General features: G+C 43.2%; 1 protein-coding gene across 1 annotated transcript in view; it reads left to right on the plus strand.

Annotated features, from left to right (window-relative positions):
- Positions 1–22,629, plus strand: part of GSR (glutathione-disulfide reductase) — a 49,778-nt gene that overhangs the window by 21,119 nt on the left and 6,030 nt on the right. The window contains exons 2-10 of the mRNA XM_075556722.1: positions 2,203–2,229; positions 4,703–4,791; positions 5,235–5,304; positions 8,278–8,425; positions 9,131–9,185; positions 13,086–13,185; positions 14,384–14,470; positions 16,644–16,802; positions 22,324–22,435. Coding sequence (XP_075412837.1) covers positions 2,203–2,229; positions 4,703–4,791; positions 5,235–5,304; positions 8,278–8,425; positions 9,131–9,185; positions 13,086–13,185; positions 14,384–14,470; positions 16,644–16,802; positions 22,324–22,435 — 847 coding nt within the window. The remainder of the gene's footprint in view (positions 1–2,202; positions 2,230–4,702; positions 4,792–5,234; positions 5,305–8,277; positions 8,426–9,130; positions 9,186–13,085; positions 13,186–14,383; positions 14,471–16,643; positions 16,803–22,323; positions 22,436–22,629) is intronic.

The raw sequence follows: 22,629 nt of genomic DNA on the forward strand, positions 1-22,629 counted from the left end.
ATTTTATTGGGGGCTCTTACAGCTCTCATAAGCTTCCATACTTCAGTTGTATCAAGCATATTTGTACATATGTTGCCACCATCATTTTCTAAACATTTGCTTTCTATTTGAGCCCTTGGGACTGTAACTCTTTTTTTTTTTTTAAATCATTTTACTGGGGGCTCGTACATCTACTGTGTCAAGCACATTTGTACATTTGTTGCCATCATCATTCTCAAAACATTTTCTTTCTACTTGAGCCATTGATGTCAGCTCCTCATTTTACCCATCCCTCCCCGCCTCCCCTTCCTTACAAACCCTTGATAATTTATGAATTATTTTGTCATGTCTTACACTGTCCAACATCTCCCTTCACCCACTTTTCTTTTATCCGTCTCCCAGGGAGGAAGTTATATGTAGATCCTTGTAATAAATGTCCCTTCTATCCCAACTTCCCTCTACCGTCCCGGTATCACCACTCTCACCACTGGTCCTGAGGAGTTCATCTGTCCTGGATTCATAAAATTATTTTCATTGCTACTTCATAACTATAATTTTTCTACTGTGATGAATCAAGCGACCCCTGTGTAAGGGTCATTCGACCCCCAAAGGGGTTGTGACCCACAGGATGAGGACCGCTGCTCTAGGATATATACTTAGAAGTAGACATAAACTGTATTAAGAAAAGTTTCCTTATTAGTGATAAATCCAAGCCTTAGGTTACATGCCATAGGCCCATGCTTTAGTGCTTTTGGTTATTCGTCAGAATTTGAGTGGTCATGCTGGTTAAGCATGAAAGAAATACCGATTTTTTAAACAGCTGTATTGGCATACAGTTCCCAAACTATACGCTTCCACTAGTTCAGTCATATTAAGAAGAGTTGTGCAAACATCACCATAATCAATTTCAGGAAAGACTGTTGCTCTTTTAACCATGCATACTGTCGATTATTTTTGCTTAAGTTATAATTTCATTGTAGGGGCCAAGACACACCACCCAGTACCTCCCAGTCAGTATTTGTAAGATCAAAGGATAAGTGAAATATGTATTTGCTGGCAGGTCTAAACCGATAAAGCCTCTGAATTTGCCTTTGGAAAAACATCTGCTTTTCCTTCTGCAGTCAGCTCCTTTCCTAGAATACACAGAGGAGACTCTTGCTATCAGATACAATTTCTTATCCCCAGGCAATTCTAATTTGCATCTTTTCTAACCTGCCTTTTTCTTCTTTTTAATTAGAATTTTTATTTTAGGAAGCATTCAACAGGAAATAAGCACGTGCACAAAAAGCCATGTATAAGAAAGGCATAGTAGCTTACTTTTAAGGACACTCAGGAGGATTTTCTTCCTAGCCTTACCAGGATGAATAATTATTTTCTAAAGCAACTGATTCGTTTTTACTTGGTGAAATTTTAATCTGTGTGTGTGTGTGTGTGTTTGACTACTAGAAAGCTGGTCTAGCTTTAGCAAGTATTGAAGCCTTCCTGGCATGAGTGATCCTCACTGCTTGTTGTTGCATCAGCCTTGGTCTCTAAAGAATAATGTATATTTCTACTTGAGGTTTTTATTTTTGTCTTCAACTATTCTTTTTTTTTTTAATTGTTTTATTGGGGGCTCGTACAATTCATGTCACTTGAGGTTTCTTTCAAAGGGGCCATCCTAGGTGTTTATCCAGAATATTCCACAGTAAATTTCCAAGCAATCTTCTAATATAACTACTCAAATGGTCTTTTTGCCCGTTTATGCCCAGTGGGGCTGCTTGGCTCCACCCTCTGGCCCTGGGTGAGCCCAGCCTCTCCGTCCTCCTCATCTGAGGGCCTAGCTGCTAGGCACCAAAAAACTAACCACCTGCCATCAAGTGGGTGATGACTCTCAGTGACCCTGTCGGACAGAGTCGACCTGCCCCTGTGAGATTCTGAGACTGTTCATCTCAGAAGCCTCAGAGTGGCTGGTTGTTTCAAACCGCCGGCCTTGTGGTTAGCAGCCCAAACATAGCCAACGATGCCACCAGGACGACCATCTCACCTTGTTTGCCGGGGTGGGGGTGGGGTGTTGCTCATCTCTTCCAGTTCTAGAATGGGAAAAGCAACTGCAGAGCATGTCACCAGGCCCCAGAACTTGAGGCGGTCCCAGGTCCCATGGCTTCATGCTTGGGTCTCATTTCTTACAGGCTTGTTAGATGGTTTTCGTTTCATGTTCTTAAAGTATGTCTTTTTTTTTTCCAGGTGAATGTCGGATGTGTACCCAAAAAGGTAGAATTTTTATTTCTCTTTCCTTCATACTCCTTTTTCTTATTTGGTGAGTTGTGATCTGAATAAGGATGCTTCCTTATAGGAAGCTCTCTACAAAACTTCACTGCGAGCCCAACTGCAAAGGGCTTAATTAAACAAGAGCATAGCTTGTGTTTGCTTGTACTTTTTCCTGTCACATATTAAGAAGCCTGGAGAGGTAATGCCTGTCTCTTAGTTCCTGCTTAATACTTTTTTCCCCCCTTTCCTTTTTTTTTTTTAAATAAAGAATTTTACTGGGGTCTTACAGCTTTTATAACCATCCATACATGAGAGTAGGGGGAAGGTGGGACAATACAAGATGTGGAAAAAATAATCTATAACTTACCAAGGGTTCGTGAGAGAGGGTGGGCGGGGGAGGGAGGGAGAAGTAATGGGGAGCTGATATCAGGGGCTCAAGTGGGAAGAGAATGCTTTGAAAATGATGATGGCAGCATATGTGCAAATATGCTTGACACATTGGAGGAATGTATGGATTGTGATAAAAGATGTAAGAGCCCCCAATAAAAATATTTTTTAAAATTGTATTTCTCAAGTTGCTTTCATGAGGTTTCTGGATTCCATGTGTGACGTTACTTGTTGCTCAATCCTGTGTTTCGGGATTAGTACCCATCCTTGCTATTCCAGAAATGTGACTGTATTGCTTTTGTTCAGGAGGGATCAGACAGGCTAGTGATGTGATTACTGACCATCACGAGGAACTGACTTGTTTTTTTAATGTATCGATTTATTAGTGTAGAGTGCATGATATTAAATTTGGGCTTAGAAATCAAGACTGGTTGTCATCAGTACAGGACAGTCTTTTCTCAATAAGGCCAGCAAATCAGATTATTGAAGACTTGTTTTTCAGCATTTTCATAAAACTGTATCCTCCTGAATTCTTTTGACTGCTGTAGTGGTTTGGGGTCCTAGTATCTGTTTATAGATCACATTTAATGAACTCATTCTTTCTGCTCGACAAAGATGAAGCATTGGCAAATCTTATTTCCAAAGTTGCTGCTTGCTTAAACTTGCAAATAATTTTACTCATCATGTGAATGTACTTTAAAACGTGTTTTAATCCCAAGCTTACAATCTTTTGTAACCAAGAGTACATTTTAAATTGACAGCTTCCTATTATCTCAACGAATACTATAATCTCATCAGTGACACATAAAAGAGTTTAATTCCAGAAAGGTTTCCTGTAATCTGTCCTTTAATTCATCTATTTTTTGTTTTCTTTTTCGATTTAGGAAAATTTCTTTTTTTGTTGGGGGGGATATTTTCCTCATTTGCTTTATTTCCTTTTGGTCCTAGATTTTGAAATCTATTCCATTTGAAATTGTAACTAAAAACAAACATAAACAAATGAAAAAAACACTACTGCCATCAAGCAGATTGCAACTCATAGAATCTACACAGGGAAGAATAGAACTGATTTCTGAGGCTGCAAATGTAATGGGAACAGAAAGCCTCCTCTCTCTTGGCTTATGAATTCAAACTGCTGGCCTTCTGGTTTGCAGCCTGACACGTAACTTACTATGCGACCCAGAGCACCATTTGAGGTCATGAAAATAAATAAATCGTGTAAATTAATTATAGCATGGTTTTCTCATTCAGCCATTTATGATAGCAAATTCAATGTCAATTGGTGCTATCTTAGCGCCTCATTATTTAAAAATACTATTTGTGTTAAGCTCTGACTCTTCCAAATAACTGAATACTTAATAGAATTCATTGTTTTATAGTTTTTAGCCATCAACTTTATCTAAAAGATGACTTCAAATGATTTTACTGTAAAATTATAACTCTTATTACCTGGAACTGAATCAAACAGGGCAGGGTTTAAAGCTATCTAAAACTTTGAAGGAAAAGGAATATATATATGAAGGGATATGATGAGGCATTTTCTATTGTTTATACACCAGGTATTTTAGCAGGAACACCGGTGGTGTGGTGGTTATTCATTGAATGTTAACCACAAGGTCCTCAGTTTGAAACCACTAACCGCTCTGGGAGAAAGAGAAGGCTTTTGACTCCTGTAAAAAGTTAGTCTTGGAAATCCCAGGGGCAGTTCGGCCCTGTCTTATCGGTTCACTAGGAGTTGTAGTTGACTTGATGGCAATGAGTGAGAATTTAACAGTAGGAATAAGTTTCCCCAGCATCTTAGAAACCTCACTATAAAATCCATCTGATGATGCTTCTGAATTTTTCTTTAAAAATGTATATACCTAAAAAGAAAACAAAACAAAAAAATGTATATACTATTGGTTAAACTTTCACCTGAACTACACGTTCAAAACATAATAATATAATAAAATTGATTAAATAAAATAAGTAAAATTATATACTTGGTTTTCTATTTAAATTTTATTTGCTGTTATATAGGTGTGATTTCATGATTTCTGCCTTTCCTCCAAACTCGTCGATCACTGTTTTGGATTCTTGCTTTTAATAGGTGATGTGGAACACCGCTGTGCACTCTGAATTTATGCACGATCACGTTGACTATGGCTTTCAAAGTTGTGAGAGCAAATTCAATTGGAGGTAAGTGTTATAGATGCTCAGAGGTTTTGCCTTACAAATATGAAATTGTTTTTTCCTTTCATAACTAAGTGACCCATCATCTTTTGGCGTTACCTAGTTTCCCAAAGTTTTGCGTGAATTCATTTATTTATTCAACTAGTGATTGAGTAGGCCGTGTGCCCAGGCAGGCTTCCTTGTCTCTGATGCAGAGAGAAGTGTGTGTTCCATGGGCCCAGCCCACTTCCACTGTGTGATAGATACGGTTAAGAAGCACTGTGACTGCCAGTTGACGATTCTCCACGGGCTGGAAGGGGGGCTTCTACCCTTGGGGAGGCCTATGAGAGTGTCCTCAAAGCAGTCGTCCAGTGGGGCTCTGAGTCACAGTGTGTGCTTCTCTGCTCAAGGGTGCTCAAGGGTAAAGGCTTAGTTCCTGCTTCTCAATAATGACTCAGGTTTCCTTGCAGCGTGATAAAGGAGAAGCGGGACGCGTATGTGAGCCGCCTGAACACCATCTATGAAAACAATCTGACCAAGGTTTGTAAGCTGGGTTTTGAATTTTGGAAAAGAACTCTTAGCCGGTAGGGAGAGCTACCACATCCTGTCAGACTAGAATATATAGCCTTTGCCTAGACCTCTGATTATGTCTGTAAGCTAATTTTGGCAATGGAAAGAAAGAAAAAGGACAAAGGGGGAAAATAGTTTTAGAGTTCTATTTCAGAGCTCCTGGGCGAGGTTCACGGGTCCCTCGTTGGAGCCCAAGAAGTCGAGCTGTCTGGGCGAGAGAGAGGTGAAGAGTTTTATCGCCCGGTCTTGGGGAAGAAGTAGCTGAGGAATTTTATTTTGCTGTCTGCAAACGCGGACTAAGCCACAGTGATCAATGTTAGCTACAACGGTTAGTCTCCTGCATCTGGGTTTGGGAGGTCACCGAGGGGAGGGGGAGGCTTGTTTTTCAGCAATGTCCTTGGAGTGTTCTTCTCTTGCTCAGGATATTTTCCCACTTGCTTGCCCCACCAACTCCCGTTTCTGCCTAAGAGTGTCCATTATTTCTTTTGCCATTATGCAGTCGACCTATCTCTGTAGGCTGCTTTCCTACCAAGAGTGAGAGGTGTGAGCCAGAGTTGGCCTGGCCCTCCATTTAGTCAGAAACCAAACACACCAGAACCTAATTATGTAGGAGTACATCAGCTGTGGTGGTGTCGCACTTCAGCATTCACTTGCCAACCACAAGGTCAATGGTTCAAGCCCACCAGGTGCACCAAAGAGAGGGATGTCGCAGCCTCCTTCAGTGAAGATTACAGTGTTGGGAAACCCTATGGGGCAGTCCTACTCGGTCCTCTTGGGTGGTTGTGAGTTGGGTTGGACTAGACAGCCGTGGGTTCGGTTTTGGATGGCAGTTTATTAATTAAAACGAGGGGCGTTAGCTGTCTAGACAACTAGCAGGGTTCATGTACTCAGAGCATCCTCATCCTACTCAGGAGACCAAGTAGCGGTTCAAAAGGAGGTTTGCGTGAATGGAATCTGATGCAAAGCAAATTTACAACTTGAGCAAAGGTACACTTGCTTCCAGCCTGCTGTGTTCCACTCTTCTGAGGCCTTCTCTGCCTCATTCCTCTGTTGCCAGACTTCGTCCTTCTCCCCTGTAGGCCTGGCAAACTGCCTCATCCCACTCTCCTTTGACTGGGCCGCAGCGAATACACCACATCTCCGTTGCCTTGCTGTCTCCCTGGGCCATTTCTGAGATGATGACATAGCTGCAGTCGTGTAGCTCAGGAGCCATTTGCTATTGGGGCCCTTGTGATCTCATTAGCAGCATGGTTATAAACCCTCTTTCAAGAGAGTTCCTTCTACAGCTGGCTAACCTTCTCTCTCTCTCTCTCTCTCTCTCTCTCTCAGCTGATTCTTAACATTCCGTCTGGAAATTCAAACCCACTATCACTCATTCATTAGGTTCCTTTTTGAAGGGTGATAGTTTCTGCTGTTAATTACCAGCAGGGCGGGCACACAAAAGTCCTCTATGCACCGACGATGCGCGATTTGAAGGCTGCCAAACATGAGGCGCCCACATCCGTATCAAATGCATACATGAGAGCTAAGGAAAGTACTTCTGTAAGAAGATGGAAAAGTTACGGAGAGAGTGAGATGTGTTCCTATGCACAAATCTTGGTGTGCAGTAGAACCTAACTATGACCTTTTTGTTCTGGCATTTCATAGAGGGAAGGAATTGCACCGAGTTGATCCAGAAACCCTGGGGAGGAAAGGAAGCTGGTCTAATATTCTAGGGAATGAAAGTAAAAATAGAATCATTTCCTCCCCCAGATGATTATCTGTAGTATTACCTCTCTACCCACCCCTTTTTGCCTCACACCCCAGGGAAATCATTGCCTTGGAGTTTGGAAGCTTTGTATTGATGTTGATTCAGCTTGCTTAAGCCGGGTACCTGTAGGAACAGGTCGGAAAGGGAGAAATATTTGGATACAAGCATGTTCCAAATTTTGTAAACCTTCCATTCTGTGATCATGCTTGCATGGCCCCATTATCCTCGTACGGTGCCCACTCTGCGTGCCAGTACCTGTGTCATGACTGGCAGAAGTTTGCCATCGTCCTCAAAGCAAGGCCCGTGTGCACAGATGCTGCTGAGAGCTAATCAGAGTCTTTCTCAACACCTTCACGTAGCACTTCACCATCTTGCGATGCTGTGATCCTGCCCCCGTTTTGTGTAAGCACGCAGAAGCTCAGCACTTCCCTCCCCCTGGCAGAGTCTTAGTTCCCTTCCACCTGGACTCCCTTCTCCTTTATTCGTGTGCTGTTTTCACAGGCTGTGGCCCAGTTTGCTGCAGGTCCTCCATAACTCCATTTGCACCCCAGATGCATGGAATCAGACTGCCATTGAACAAAATCCTCTAGTGGTGCTTTTCTTTAACAATCATTTTATTGGGGCTCGTACAACTCTTATCACAATCCATCCATCCATTGTGTCAAGCACATTTGTACATGTGCTGACATCATCATTCTCAAAACATCTTTCCACTTGAGCTCTAGTGATTCTTACAGATCCCCAGAATGTGGAGTCTGATTCAGTGTATCTTGCGGGGGCCTGGGGAAGGTCTGAACCGGTTCAAAGCCCTGCTTTCTCTCCTGTCTGCCCGTCCTGTAGACTCATCAATTTATTTTCATTGAGAGTAAGGAAGATGTGTCCCCTTCACTCTTGGGGACTAAGATGCAGTCTCCTTCTTGTGGGGGTGACTCGCGCATAAGAGTCGGTCTGTTCATCGAGGCACAACAGAGCACTGGGATTTCTTTTTACGCCACTTCACCAGCAAATGGCAGCCTTCTCACCTAGGTACCAAGAATAGGTATTGTGCAGAAATCTGAAACGATGGAGAGTTGTCTTGGCAGCCGCTAACCGAAAATCAAAATCCTTAGTAGAGAAAGGGAAAAATCGAATAAGCTCTGCAGCAGGTGTTTTATTTTAAGCAGAAAGTAAAGCCACCTTGGTTACTTCTTCAGTCCCATATAGATATCATCCATGGCTGTGCCACCTTCACCTGTGATCGCGCACCCACTGTGGAGGTCAATGGGAAGAGATACACCGCTCCTCACATCCTGATTGCCACAGGCGGCATGCCCACGCTTCCTCCTGAGACCCAGATTCCCGGTGAGTCTCCAGAGGCTGATGCTTGGCCACGTGTCAGACGGTTTACTGATGAGCTGCCGGGGAGGGAGGCGGAATCGCTACTTGGCAAGTCAGGGCTTTAAGCCGGGACTCCTGGGGAAGGGTGGTTCCCTTAATTCAGGTGGTGAACTGTGTGGGGCAGAGGGCTGCTTCTAGTGACAACGCCCAATTCTAAATATTGTGAGTTTGAAGCAAAGAAGAATGGTATGGCACGACAGTTAAAAAAAGGGATTTGAAGTAAAGGCCAGAACAGGAACTGCCTCCTTCGCATGGAGGGGTGAGAGCTGGTTGAAACCTTTGATGAGGAAGGTAGAGAGAAGAGACCAAGGCTGAGCTGTGTGTCTCCCCGCACCACCACCACCACCCCGCCCCCCCTGTACTTTAGGGGATGGTTGAGAGGATGGAGCAGAGCCAGCAAAAAAAAAATGTTTATTCATGAGAGCTGAAAAGATGTTAGTTCTTCAGGGAGATTACAGTTATTTTGTTATTAATCTCCTGTTTCTGGAGAAAGAATAAAAACTTTGACTCCGGAAAGACTTACTTGGCTGCTTCCCAAGTAGAAACATTAGCAAAACTTGTCAAAACAGAGTATGTTGGATTAAAAGATGCTTGGTTCTTGCATAAAATGTTGTAATTATTTTACAAGAAAGCACAGTCTTGTGTGATCTATTGAATCTTCCTACATAGGTGCCAGCCTCGGAATAACCAGCGACGGCTTTTTTCAACTGGAAGAATTGCCTAGGTAAGCATCCCAGGGATCCAGCCTCCCCGTCATCTCTCCTGCTGATAACATGTGGCCTACCACCTCCTCTCAGCCATTAAATGCCGGCTCTCGCTGGATTTTGTCTTCCTACACCTTCTGTAAGGAGCCCTGGTGTTGCCATGGGTAAGTGCTTCACTGTTAATCAAAAGGTTGGCAGTTCAAACCCACCAGGTGCTCCGAGGGAGCGTGACAGACTGCTTCTGTAAAGACATGGAAACCCCACAGGGCAGTTCTACTCTGTCCCGCAGGGTCTCTAGGAGACTGAAGCCACTTGACAGCACACGGCAAGAGCCTTTCCTCTACGGGGTGATGGTGGTGGGGGCGGGGAGGGCTCATTCACTGGGCCCCTCAGTGGATGATGCACATCTGTAATGCTTTTGGACAGAGCCAATTCCAAACATTTTTAGATTCAAAACCAAATACAGTTATTTCTAAATATAAATGGTAAAATCCTTCAAACAAAATTAGCCATAGTTTATAATTGTCTTCTTTCTTCAGTGTGATACAGCATCCGTTGGTTTTATGTCTAAAATCATGCTAGTTTTGCTTTTGTTGTTTTGGTTCGGGTGTTTTAAACAGCTGTCTCAGAGAGTTCTCCATAAGTGAAGGCTGTGGCTGTGTTGGTGTCGCGATGATAGGGGTTTGGAAATTGCTCTTTGTTGGAACCGCCTCAGTGAATTACCATGGCTTTGGATACACAGAGAGCCACAAATGAGCGGGGAAGTTAGTTTCTCTAATTTGAAGACACTGCAAATTCCAAGCTTTGTAGGTTGTGGGGCCCCACCTTTCACTGATGATAAGAGAGGACCCCGAGGGACGGGGAGAACCTGTGGGCCCAGAGGCTGGCTGCCATCTCCTCTGCAGGGCGTTCATTCTGCGGTCAGGATTGCTCAACGTGCTGCTCCCTCACCGTGTGTTGCCAGTCCAGTTTCAGGTCCTAATCCCTTTGCTTCTGTCAAGGCTTTCTGAAGGTGACTAATGGGTCATACTCTTTACCTTAATCCCCCTGGAGCCAGGGCTGGATAATGGGGGGCAAGTGAGCGCTTCTTTGCAGTTCCATGGCTCCAGTCAAACCTCTCCTTGGCTCAGAGCAAGGAGGATTCTGAGCCAATCCCATGGCCCTGAAGAATCTTGAGGAAAACTGGTATTCTCTCAAATTTGCTGTCAGGGTGTAGGAATTCACCCTGTGAAGGAATAGGTTTCCTCCCTTCATGACCCACCCCAAACTGCCTGAATGATATGACACATGCAAAAAATGTGTCTGGAAATGTCATGATTCGTATTGCTTCAGTGATATAATTTAATCCAGACTCATTGTTAGGCCAGGTTGACTAGCGAAACAAATCCAGTGACACACACACATATCAGAAAGAGCTTTATATCAAGGAGTAATTGTATATCAGGACACTAGTCCATAAAGCCCTCTTCAGGCTCACGAAGCCACATGCAATGATGCAGAATGCAGAAATACCACCGGCCGGTAGGTCCAATAGTGGTGGATGCATCTCCAGGGCTCTGGCTTCAGCTAGGGTCCTCTAGCAGGAAGGTGAAGGCAGGGAGAGAGAAGGGAGGTTCCTAGGAGCTTCCTTATGAGAAGGCCACACCCACAAGGAGTCACCATAGGGCTGTGACCTGATTGACAGGCTGTACTCCACCCCTACACTTTTCTATCTCTTCAAGTTGACATGAAATTATGTAAGTACTATACCCATCCTCCAGAAAGCTTCATTATACATATCTGCCCATTATATTCATTTGTTAAACTTGTATTGACATGCATAGTAGAAACAAAAAGCTCTGGGGACACAGAAAAATGAATCTATAGTTAATAATATGATTTTCCTTTTTTACAAAAGTCCTTTCCATTGTTAAAATGTTTGTGATTCAGTGACTAATTGAGGAAGGAAGGAAGACTTCCAACTAGATAATTCGTTCAGTCACTGCTGAGATTTGCATGTCCACCCCAGATAGACTGTATGAAAATCTGCATGTAACATGTCCCCCAGATGATTCTAGTTAAAATGTAAACTCTAGGGGGTGGGGGGAGGATGCAAATTCTCAGCAGAGGGGTAAAACTAGAATGACCCAGTTCAAAGCCTTGGAAAGAACAAATCCGGGAGCCAGCGTGCCGTCTGCTGTGGGCTGCCTGACTCCGTGTTACCCTCAGGAGGCTGGCTTAGGATGAACCCTGTGGAACCTGTGTAGCAGAAGTGGTTCTGAGCCCCATAAGGAGTTATCACAAGTGCTGTAGGGTTCTGAGGATAGAAGCTCATTTCCATTGGATTCTAGTGTGGGGAGTGGGGAAGGAAGGTGCTTCCGAGAGCGGAGAAACAGTGATGCTGCCGATCTCTGAAGAAGCCAAGCTGTTTTGTGCCTGTTTCTGCTTACTTACCTGTGTCCTCTAGCCGAGGGGTCCTCAGACTACGGCCTGTGGGCCACATGCGGCCCGCCGAGGACATTTATCCAGCCCGCCAGGTGTTTTTACCCTGTTTGTTTTTTAACTTCAAAAACTATAGTCTAGCCCTCCAATGGTCTGAGGGACAGTGAACTGGCCCCCTGTTTAAAAAGTTTGAGGACCTCTGCTCTAGCCCTTGCAACATCTTCCTACTGACCTCTTCAGGGCAAGTTCCTCTAGGAAGGGACCATTGCCTATCCTAGCCAGTGCAATGCTTGTGAACACCGGAGGATTTAAATGAAAACATTAGGAGAGTAAAAACAAGGTAGCTGGAGGTTGAAGAAGAGGAAAGAATTACCCAAGCCAACATGTAATCAGAGGAAGCTAGAGCTGGAAGAAGATCTATTTCACAGGTGTCGCCCTATCCAGTCATCTCTCTGTTCTTGCCCTGGGTTGTAGGATAGGGCGGTTGTCATGTCTAATTTACAGCCCGAGGTTTCATACTTTACTGTCCATTCAGACTATAGCCCCTCGGAGGGCAAAAATTCACGACACGGCCTCTTACCTATGCAGACCTGTTGCTAAAGGCTTGATTCCTGTAGACTCCATGGATGTTGGAAGGGCTCCATTGTTCTCACCCTGATTGTTTGCTTCTTCTTCTTCTTTTATTTTGATTGTTTGCTTCTTACACCAACGGGTTAAAAATGGTACAGGGCCACGATTGAAGCTCTAGGTGATTCCAGCCACCCATGGGGTAGCGCCAGTTGAGGGCCTGTAAGCACTGCAGTAGCACCACGATCTTGGCTTGGTCACTGTTAATTCCAACCTTTGTCCAAACCTTTAGTCTGTAAGCTTCGTTCTCAGACCAGATCCAGGGACTTCACGTTTTACTGCATATCTCTACTACAAAGAGCTTGCCAAAACTGGTCTTTAATCATGTGTCAAGGATCAGTGGGAGTGATAATGATCACGGATAAACGCTGAGCAGAGAAGAAAAGCCATGGTAAGAAGTGTAGCCCTGGTTATAGCTTTCGGTGGGAGATGATTACATACCGAGGTGTCTCTCTCTTCTCATGGCTTTTCTTGCTCTTTCCCCTCTGAAGAAATGTTGCCAAAGAATTTTTAAAACCTACAAATACATATTCCCTTCTTCTACATTAGATCTTTTACAGAAAAAGGACATTAATGGAACATTGGTGAAATCTCAATAAACAACGTGTGTGTGTGTAAATGTTCATGGAAACCATTATTTTTTCATTCCATTTTCCCACAAACTTTTTTAATCCTCCTCACTTTTTACCGATGCCAGTTTCATTTTTGACCAGTGGACCTCGGTTGTCTAAGACATTTGCTTTAGGGAAAACGGGACAGGGAATCTGAGAACCCTCTCGCCAACCTTTGCAAGGTTTGACCAGCTCTGGGATCGTTTCCGAGTCAGAAGTGTGTTCACCAGAATGACCGCGTGCCCCACCCACTCCGTGCAGGCGCAGTGTCATCGTCGGCGCGGGTTACATTGCGGTGGAGATAGCGGGGATCCTCTCTGCTCTGGGCTCTGAAACGTCACTCATGATACGGCATGATAAGGTAAAGTCTGTCCTGCTCCCTGCCCTTTCCTTGATGTTAGCTTTTGTAAGTCAACACTGAGCATATTTTCCCATGCTGCCAGTGGATATTAAGGTACGAGGAGTACGACAATCATTCATTGGTCTGCTCCACGTGGCACCGAATCCAGGTTGTTTGAATTTGGCATTATAATCCATCCAGCTTCGTTCGCACTGCTAGGTGACAATATGACTTTTATGTGATCAAACTGCCTGGTATTTTCCATATGAGATGGAAAGTCATCAGATGCCTTAATAAGGAGATGTGTAGGCGTAAATACAAGTGCTAGTTAAATCCACCAGAGTGTTAGGTTAATTTCTTATCCTGGAGATCAGTTTCATATGAGCAGAAAAAGCCACTAAAGCTTTTTCACTAAAAGGAAACTTCGCGATCACGTGCTCAAACTAAACTGCATGTTATCGGTGGAGACATTAAGACCCAAGAGAGCTTTATGACTGCTGATTATATCCACCCTGAGTGGTGTTTCCCAGAGGTAAGTGACTGCACTGCTAGAGCACATGCAGCAAATGGGGAAAAGAGAGAAGGCAGAAAGATAACCCAGGCTTTTAAAAAGTGAATACAGAAGTTTAAAAAACGGCAGCAGAAAACACATGTACTCAGGCTCCCTGCTCCTCTACCCACAGTGCTTCAGGCTCCTCCTCCCTCCTTCCTTTGTCCTGGTGTAATTTCACTCTAGAACTGCGTGCTGTATCACTCATGACTTCCCAAACCCTGCTGGGGGAATGTGGGTACGTGCTTCAGTGCTATCACAAAAAATCTCTTGAGGCCAAGCTAATGAGATTTCAGAAATTGTGGTAACGAACCTTCCTGTAAATCATATCAGAGGGAAAGCTGGCCCCAGTGGAAAGGACATCTCTGCTCCTTAGCTTTTATGGGGAGGGCGCACAGCGAAGACAGCGGGAAGCCTGGAAGTTGACTCTCCATTTCGCTCCGAAACAGAAGTTGGTGATGTCCAATGGAATTCAGATGATGGTGAACGAACGACTCTCGGAAAAGAAAGGATTTCTGAAAATGCCACTCACAATGTGACCATGATTGGAGGAGGGGAGAAGAGGGAGTGGAGGGAATGAGTTTCCCTCCCGAGTTTACAGCTTGTCTTTAATCAAGTTTCCTTCTGCCGCCCATCGCCCCTCCCTTTGCTGCCTGTGTTTGTATGCAGGTGCTCCGGACTTTTGATTGGCTCATCAGTTCGAACTGCACTGAAGAGCTAGAGCGAGCGGGCGTCCAAGTCCTCAAACACTCCCAGGTAACTGGTCGCAGCACTTGCCCACCGCTCTCTTGGGAATCCCACCTGTAGCTTCCACTCTACCCAGTGAGTTTTATAAACACAGGCACTGTGGCTACTCCTTTGCATTTATTTCCTCGAGAGCCGTGGTGATATAGTGAGTTTATGTACTGGTTGCTAACCATAAGGTCAGCAGTTCAAACCCACCAACAGCTCCGTAGGACAAAGATGAGGCTTCTGTTCCTGTAAAAGCTAGAGAGCCTTGGAGCCGGGGGTAGGGTGGGGGGACAGTTCTTTCCTGCCCTCTAGGGCTTCTGTGAGTCAGAATTGACCAGAGGGCAGTGAGTTGAAGGTTTTTGAGAGCACATCAATGTTTCTCCCTAAGAAACAATTATTTCACATTCAAAGATCAATGAGTTAAGGCATAAAAAGATTAGAAATCTAGGAGTTTAATGTAGAACTAATCCTTTGGTTAATGGCAGGTTTCTGTTTTCAGGAAATGGTGTTATAGAATGACTTTAAGTTTACCGTTTGATTTTGGTAGTAGAAAGAATTATGAGATACTTTGCTCCTCCTAAGTTTCAGTAGAATTCTCTAGGATAATTAGCCATTATTTTCACAGCTTCACAAAGGCCATATCAGGGGAATCAATGAGATCACTCTTTGTGAACCCGGACATTTTATACAGGCGTTTGGGTGTTGGTAAACTCACGTTAAGATCTCCACTAAAATACATAATATGCTCACTTCTCCTGACTAACTCTTACCTCCTCTGCTCAGTTCTGATTAAGAACATTCCAGGAGAAACAGGGACTGAACCGTTTTAAAAGCTTGCTGTATCTTCACCCCACTCTGCAAGAACCCCTGTGCTTCAATTTATGACTTGCAGTGTTATCACCGTTCTTTCTCACCACCCCCAACAGCTAAATTGGCATATAATTTACATATCATACAATTGAATAGTTGAGTCACATTAAGAAGAGTTGTACAATCGTTACTACAGTCAGTTTTAGAACATTTTTTCATTCTTGTACTCATCGCTAATAGCTTCCCGTTTTCCCCAGCCTCCCCTGCCTTATTCTCCCAAGCAAGAATCCAGTTACTGGCTTTATAGATTTACCTATCCAGATTTTATTAACAAAAAACCATTTTCTAAAAAATTAACAATAACCCCTTTGCCCTCATGGTGTAGGGAGTTGGTTATGTGTTTGACTGTTAGCCTCAAGGTCAGCAGTTTGGAACCACCAGTCCCTCCTTGGGCGAAAGAGGAAATTAAAAAAGAAATTAACAATAGCAAAGTAAAACAGATAAAAACCTCAAAAGCAGAAAATATTAAAACCGAGAACAAATGTTATCCGTTTTTTAAGGAGTACTCGTTGAATCATGTCTTTAAACTGGAGTCCTTTGGTGGTGTCTTCATTTGCCAGTGCTGCTTTTCCAAAAATTCCACAAGTGGGTGGCCGCAGAGAACGGATTTTCTCACCCTTTAGGAGGCACCGACTCTGGGGGGAGGCGCTCTTTCCGTCCACGCTGAGGGGAAGTCGTGCTCAGCTTTGCAGGAGCTCTTAGCTCCCTGGAGAGCACCCAGTGACATCCGTCTGCCCTCTGTTTTGCTTGCTCTTAACTTCTGTGTCTAATTTGTTCTTTCTATATCTCAATATGAAAAGGGGTTAGAGTTTATGACATATCCTACACTGATAGGGTCTCATTAACATAGCAAAGAAAACTTTGTTTCCAAATGGGATTTCATACAGAGGTGTAATAAAGCAAACAAACAAAAATAAACCCAGAGCTACTGCATAGGGTTTCCAAAGCGGTCAGTCTTAGAAAAGCAGACTGCCACATCTCGCTCCCACAGAGTGGCCAGTGGGTTGAAATCACCGAGCATCTAACCACTGCTCCTTTAGGGATCCTCCTCAAGTTATAGGGGCTGGGATTTGTAACCCCTCTTTTGGGGAGCACAATTCAGTCCTAACAGATGGAGATACAACGATTTAAGACCTTGGAGATCTGGTGGGGTCCTGGGAATTCTCATGTTGATGGTCTTTGGGCAAAAGTAAATAGCTGTGTATTAACTTGTGGAGTCCACTGGAGGTTTTTACTCTTGTTTTTAACATTAAGAATTCCAGGTGCGCCTTTGTCTGCTTTCCTTTTAAAAATGTTTCCTCCTTAACCACATGTTAATTGTCAATAGATCAAAGAAGTCAAAAAGACCTCATCCGGCTTGGAACTGAGCATGGTCACCTCAGCTCCTGGGAGGAAGCCCACTGTAACCACCATTCCGGATGTTGACTGTTTGCTGTGGGCCATTGGACGAGAACCGAATTCCAGGGGCCTTAATTTAAACAAACTTGTAAGTTTTTTTTTTAAATAAATAATTTTCTTGGAGGTTCATACAACTCGTATCACAATCCATACATCCATTCATTGTGTCAACACATTTGTACATATGTTGTCACCATCATTTTCAAAGCATTTTCTTTCCACTTATGCCCTTGTTATAAACTCCTCATTTTTCCCCTCCCTCCCTTCCTATTTCCCTCATGAACCCTTGATAATTCATAAATTATTTTATCATGTCTTGCACTGTCTGATGTCTGACCATTTTTATAAAACATTTTTTTCTTTTTGTTGTGGAGCAAAGAAGGTTTTATTTGTTTTTTTATTTTAAACCGTTTTGTTAGCATATAATTCACAAACTATACAAGTCAATAGTTCAGTCATATCAAGAGGACTCTACAGTCATCACCACAATCCATTTTAGCACATTTTATTCCTTCTTGTGCTCATCCTGATTAGCTCCTTGTTTCCCCCAACTTCCTCTGCCACATTCCCAAGGTAACATTAACCCAGTTCCTGTCTCTCTAGATTTACTTAACCTGGATTTCATATACAGAAAACCATTTAAAAAAACTAAACAAAAGCTAACAATAATATCAAAGTAAAATAGATAAAAACCTCAGTTGAACAGAAAGCAGAAAATATTAAAAACCAGAACAAAGTTAACGTGTATCTGAAGGGAAATCAAATGATAAGGTGCTAAATTTTAAACTAACTGAATCTTTTTAATCGTTTTATTAGGGGCTCATAACAACTCTTTTTTTTTCTCCTGTGGGTGGGGGAGTGTCACAGTGATCAGAGCCTGATTGGCTATGTCCCTAGGCCTGCTGGCCTAACACTCAGGGACTCAGCCCTGGGTGGGGGATGGGACGGGGAGTGGGCAGGGGCACAGTCTCCTGAAGAGACCAGGGAGTGAAACACAAGGTCCTCCCAGGAGGGCTCATAACAACTCTTATCACAATCCATACATACATCAGTTGTGTAAAGCACATTCGTACATTCATTGCCCTCATCATTCTCAAAATATTTGCTCTCCACTTACGCCCTTGGCATCAGGTCCTTATTTTTTCTGAATTTTCAATAATCTACTTTCCAGTGCATTCTGCATAGTAGCTAGGCTATTAATATGCCTGGTTGATGGTCAGAGGGAATTCACAGGAGGCTTAATCCACGTTTATCCCCCCCCCTTTTTTTAACTGAAACAGCCTTAAAATGAGTCGAGAGATCAAATGCTGAGGTATTTTATTTCACTCTAACTACATCAGCCATAATCAACTTTGCCATTCTTTTTGTCTGATGACAAGGCTAGGCACATACCTTGACTGGCCCGAAAGGATTGATTTACCAGAGGCTGACTGCATGTGTCCCCCTGCACATGGATTTTGGGCTGCCACTGTTGTCCATAACCTTCTGCAAACCAGATCTAAGCTCTGATACCATTCTCTCCTTCGAATTTATATTTTCTTATTTACAATCCTTGGATCCCAGAGGCTGGTGTGCTTCCAGGTGGAGTTAGTTGATGCCTCGCTTTGATGGCTGCTTGTTCGAAGACAAGCCTTAAGGTCTTCGTTGCTATTCCTTCTGGAAGCCAGGCACCATCTAGTTTCTTCACCAGCAGGGCCATGAATCAAGTGTAAGCCCCCAATCCATTCATTTTTCTGTGGTATAGGTATGGTTCCCCTTACAGATAGCATTGCCATTTTATGATAGAGATCATCACACCTTCCCTGATGAAGACTGCAGCCTTTGGCTTCCATCGGTAAGTGCTTCAAGTCCACTGCTCTTGCAGCAGCTGAGGTGTGTCATCTGCACATAAGGAACCTTCCTTCAATCCTGATGTGTGCTTTCCGTATACTGCAACTTCTTTGATAATTTGCTCAACACACAGAGTTTATTAGTATGGTGAAAGGATTCAGTGCTGATGCATGCATTGAGTTGTTCTGTTTGCTCTGTGTATAAGTTCCGCACGAGCCAATTAAGGGTTTGGGAATTTCTATTATTTGAGTTATCATCCTTAATTTGTGATGATCCCTATAGTCAAGTGCCTGTGCACAGTCAATAAAACACAAGTAGACATCTTTCTGGTACTCTCTACTTCCAGCTAGGATCTGTTTGACATCAGCAGTGATGTCCCTGGCTCCATGTCCTCTTCTGATTGTACTTTGAATTTCTAGTAGTTCCCTATCTGTATTGCTACGGCGATTTTTTAATTGCCCTAAACAAAATTTTACTCCCGTGGGACCACATTCTGCTGTTGGGTTACCTTTCTTTGGAGTGGGCACAGAAGTGGATCTCTTCCAGTCAGTTGATTAGGTAAGTGTCCCCCAATTTTCTTAACATAGACCAATGAGCACCTTCAGTGCTGGGTCAGCTTGTTGAATTATTTCCGTTGGCATTCGGTCAATTCCTGGAGCTTTGCTTTTAGCTAATGCTTTCAGTACAGCTTGGGCTTCTTCCATCAGCACCATTCGTTCTTGATCATGAACTACCTCATGAAATGGTTGAATGCTCACCAGTTCTTTCTGGTGCAGTAACTGTGTATTCTATCTTTTGTGTTTTCTGATTTGTTTTTGTTCTATCTTCTGATGATATTTCCTGCATTGTTCAACAGTTTGCCCATAAAATCCTTCAAAATTGCAATTCAAAGCAAGCCTTTTTTCCTTCAATTCTTCCTATTTGAAGAGCGTCGTGCTTGCTCTTTCCTTGTGGTTTTCTAACTCCACGTCATTCCATATTACATCCGAATACTTTGTCTTCTTGAGCTGCCTTTTCAAATGTTTTACTCAACTTTTTCATTTCATCATTTCTTCCATTTGCTTTAGCTACTTGAGGCAGTTTATTGTGCCAGCCTGGCTGATAAATACATGTGGGGTTAATTGAAAGGCAAAGGGATAAATGGCTTGGTGAGCCTCACCTTTTGAGTTCTTGGGTCTCTTGCTTTGTGATGGTCAGACCAGGGTGCAACTGCCTTAACCAGTTCCCTGCTTCAGCTGGCAAGGCTGACTTCCTGCAAGACATCCCCAAGGTGAAGCCGCATGGACCTACCCCGATGCAGCCCTGGGTGATGGAGCAGCCGTGTGGAGACCCCTGCCAGCGCTGCGATGCTTACACATTCACTGACTTGGCTTTTCTCCTGTGTTGGTGTCATTGTGTCTGCTTTGTGAGATGCTGTCGGTTATATGGGTTAATGTTGGACTTGTGGGCTTGGGCAGCACTGGGTTGGGATGTTTTCTTGATTCGCACTTAACCCTTTATATAAAACTCTCTCTTATACGTGAGTTTCTGTGGATTTGTTTTTCTAATGTACCCAGACTAACACACTCCCCTACATTCAAGAGAAGTTTCAGAGTCTCTTCTGGCTTCCACTCGGGGCTTTTCTTTCTTTTTATGTTTTGATGCTCTGGGTACCATCACATAATTTGTCGTCAGCTATTAGTTTTCCACTTATCAATTCTATTCTTGAGACGTTCTCTAACTTCTGGTGGGATTCAAGGTTGTAATGTGACTTAGTCTGTGCTAAACATTCTTCCTTTTTTTAGCTGTTTGTGGTGAATTGGGTTAAATGCCCATAACATTCTTTTCTTTTTTTTTGCCCATAAAATTCTTAAATCTTAGTGGCCCTGTGATTATTTTCACCCTGACACACTCAAAATTAGAGGTGAGTTATATTGAATTCTGTTCTTATCATTCCATATATTCAGTTTATCTTAAAATCCCATTGCCTCTCCATTTGACAGTAAAATGTATACTTTTTTCCTCTAGTGTCCTCACGCTAGAGCATGTGTGTTACCTCCGATCTAGATTGTCTGGGGCAGCTTTCTAACTAGCTTTCTCCATACAGACTTTACTTTCATACTTGTCTCTTTGAAGTTCCATAAAGATTAGTTTTGCCTTTTCTGTATATGCAAACAGGTAGCATTCTTACCTCCACTTACAGAATTGGAAATTAAATCTAATGTAGTAGCTTGAGGCCTGTCCCCAGAGATCGGCCCATGTCTGAACGTTCCTTGTACTACTTACGAATTGCCTGGCCTTGAGCAAGAGCTTTATCTTCGTATTTCAGTTGCATCGTATAGAATTTGGAACTAAAACTATTTCTTGCCTCATTGAGTTATAGAAGAGAGTCTGTGAGAAAGAGCGTGTGAACCTGCTGCCGCTGCTGCTGCTCCTGAGGATGATGATGCTTTTTCTGATACGCTGCTTGACTCTGCTAGTTCAAATAGACTATCTTTTATGTTTCAGGTTTTCATATCTGAGGAGGTCTCTTGAGCAATCTGTAACCTTTTCGTTTATGTTTTATAATCTGGATTCCTTTTGCACATCTGTAAGAAGTTATTTTTGAGCATTTTTGAAGACTAGAGTACTCAGGGAGCTGCTTGACTTGCTTTACTCCTGTTCAGTGACAGTCAGTTAAAACCTAATGGTCTGTCTTCATATGACTTAGACCAGACAACTTTGTAACTCTCTCGAGATGTTTGCCTGTGTACAAGTGGAGGCAATAGTAGATGCCGTTTTTAACTATATTTGCTGCATTTTTAGAGAAGAAAATGTATCAGTTTCATTCATTGTTAAGATATAGTTGTATAATACAAATGGAATGATTACCGTGTTCTGAGGCCCTATTGACACATTATTACCGAATTCAGTCTTGCCTATAAACTGTGATGACTACGGCTGAGCAAACCAAGATCACAGCGCGAATACAGAGCCATGGCTGATTCACGAGGCTGTAATCCTCTCTGCTGTACCACTGCTTCCCAATGACCAGGTTAAGGCTCTGTTATTCAAGCTCTGTTATTTGTTGATGAGTAGGTGGCAATACAGGTCTCATGATTAGTAGGTGGCAGAAGAATTTTAACTGGGGTCAGCCTGGCTCCAAAGGTTGTACACTTAGCCATCTGCTACCTCCTTCCTACTGATCCTGTGTCACTGCTTCGGACAGGAAAATATGCGAACCCAAAAGAGAAGCAGAGTACTGTTTAGAACGAAAATTGAAACCCAATAGTTTATAGGAACCATCTCCTGGTTAAAAGAAATATTTGCATTTTTTAAGAGTAAAGTGAACATTTTGCTTGGCTTTTAAAAATTAAAATCATAAGCTTTCAAGAAATCTTATGCCTCAGTCTGCTACCCACCCCGCCCTCTTCCAAGAGGAAAAGCTATTGTTCCTCAGGAAGACACTGTCCTGGGTGGACTTTCCAGAGAGAGCAAGAGGCACGTCTTTATTAGTTGAAAGTCTGCATCTGTAGCTTCAGCGTTTCCTTTTCACATTTACCCTGACAGTCGGTTTGTCCATGGCAACGTCAAATCCTCTTAGAGGATCCCCCACACTGGGCCAAATAGATAGCTACCTACGTAAGAAACCCGCCAACTTGAAATGTTTCCATCTTGTGGTTAAGTCTTAGCGTTTCTTGGAGAATGTTTGTGGGAGATGTTGGTGTCAGGGGTCCCAGTGTGAAATGAGGCTGATCCCGAGGATTGGTCAGTTTTACCTGATGGACCAAGTGTTTTCAGGGCGCCCTTGCCTGTTTCAGGGCATCCAGACGGATGACAAGGGCCATATCATCGTGGACGACTTCCAGAATACCAGCGTCAAAGGGATCTACGCGGTTGGCGATGTGTGCGGAAAGGCGCTTCTTACTCCAGGTACTGTTTCCTCTCTGGGGATCAGATAGGGCTGTCCGGCTCTCACAGGTGAATCTGCTGAAGCAAAAGTGAAAGGGTGAGTATCTTTTGAGTCACCAAAATGATTTTTTTTCAATGTATTACGATACATGTGTGTGTTCTTGGCATTTTCTGAATGATACTCATTTTTCATTAAAGGACTTTTAAAAACGCCT

The sequence above is a fragment of the Tenrec ecaudatus genome, chromosome 8 (assembly GCF_050624435.1).
Source record: "Tenrec ecaudatus isolate mTenEca1 chromosome 8, mTenEca1.hap1, whole genome shotgun sequence".
NCBI lineage: Eukaryota > Metazoa > Chordata > Mammalia > Afrosoricida > Tenrecidae > Tenrec > Tenrec ecaudatus.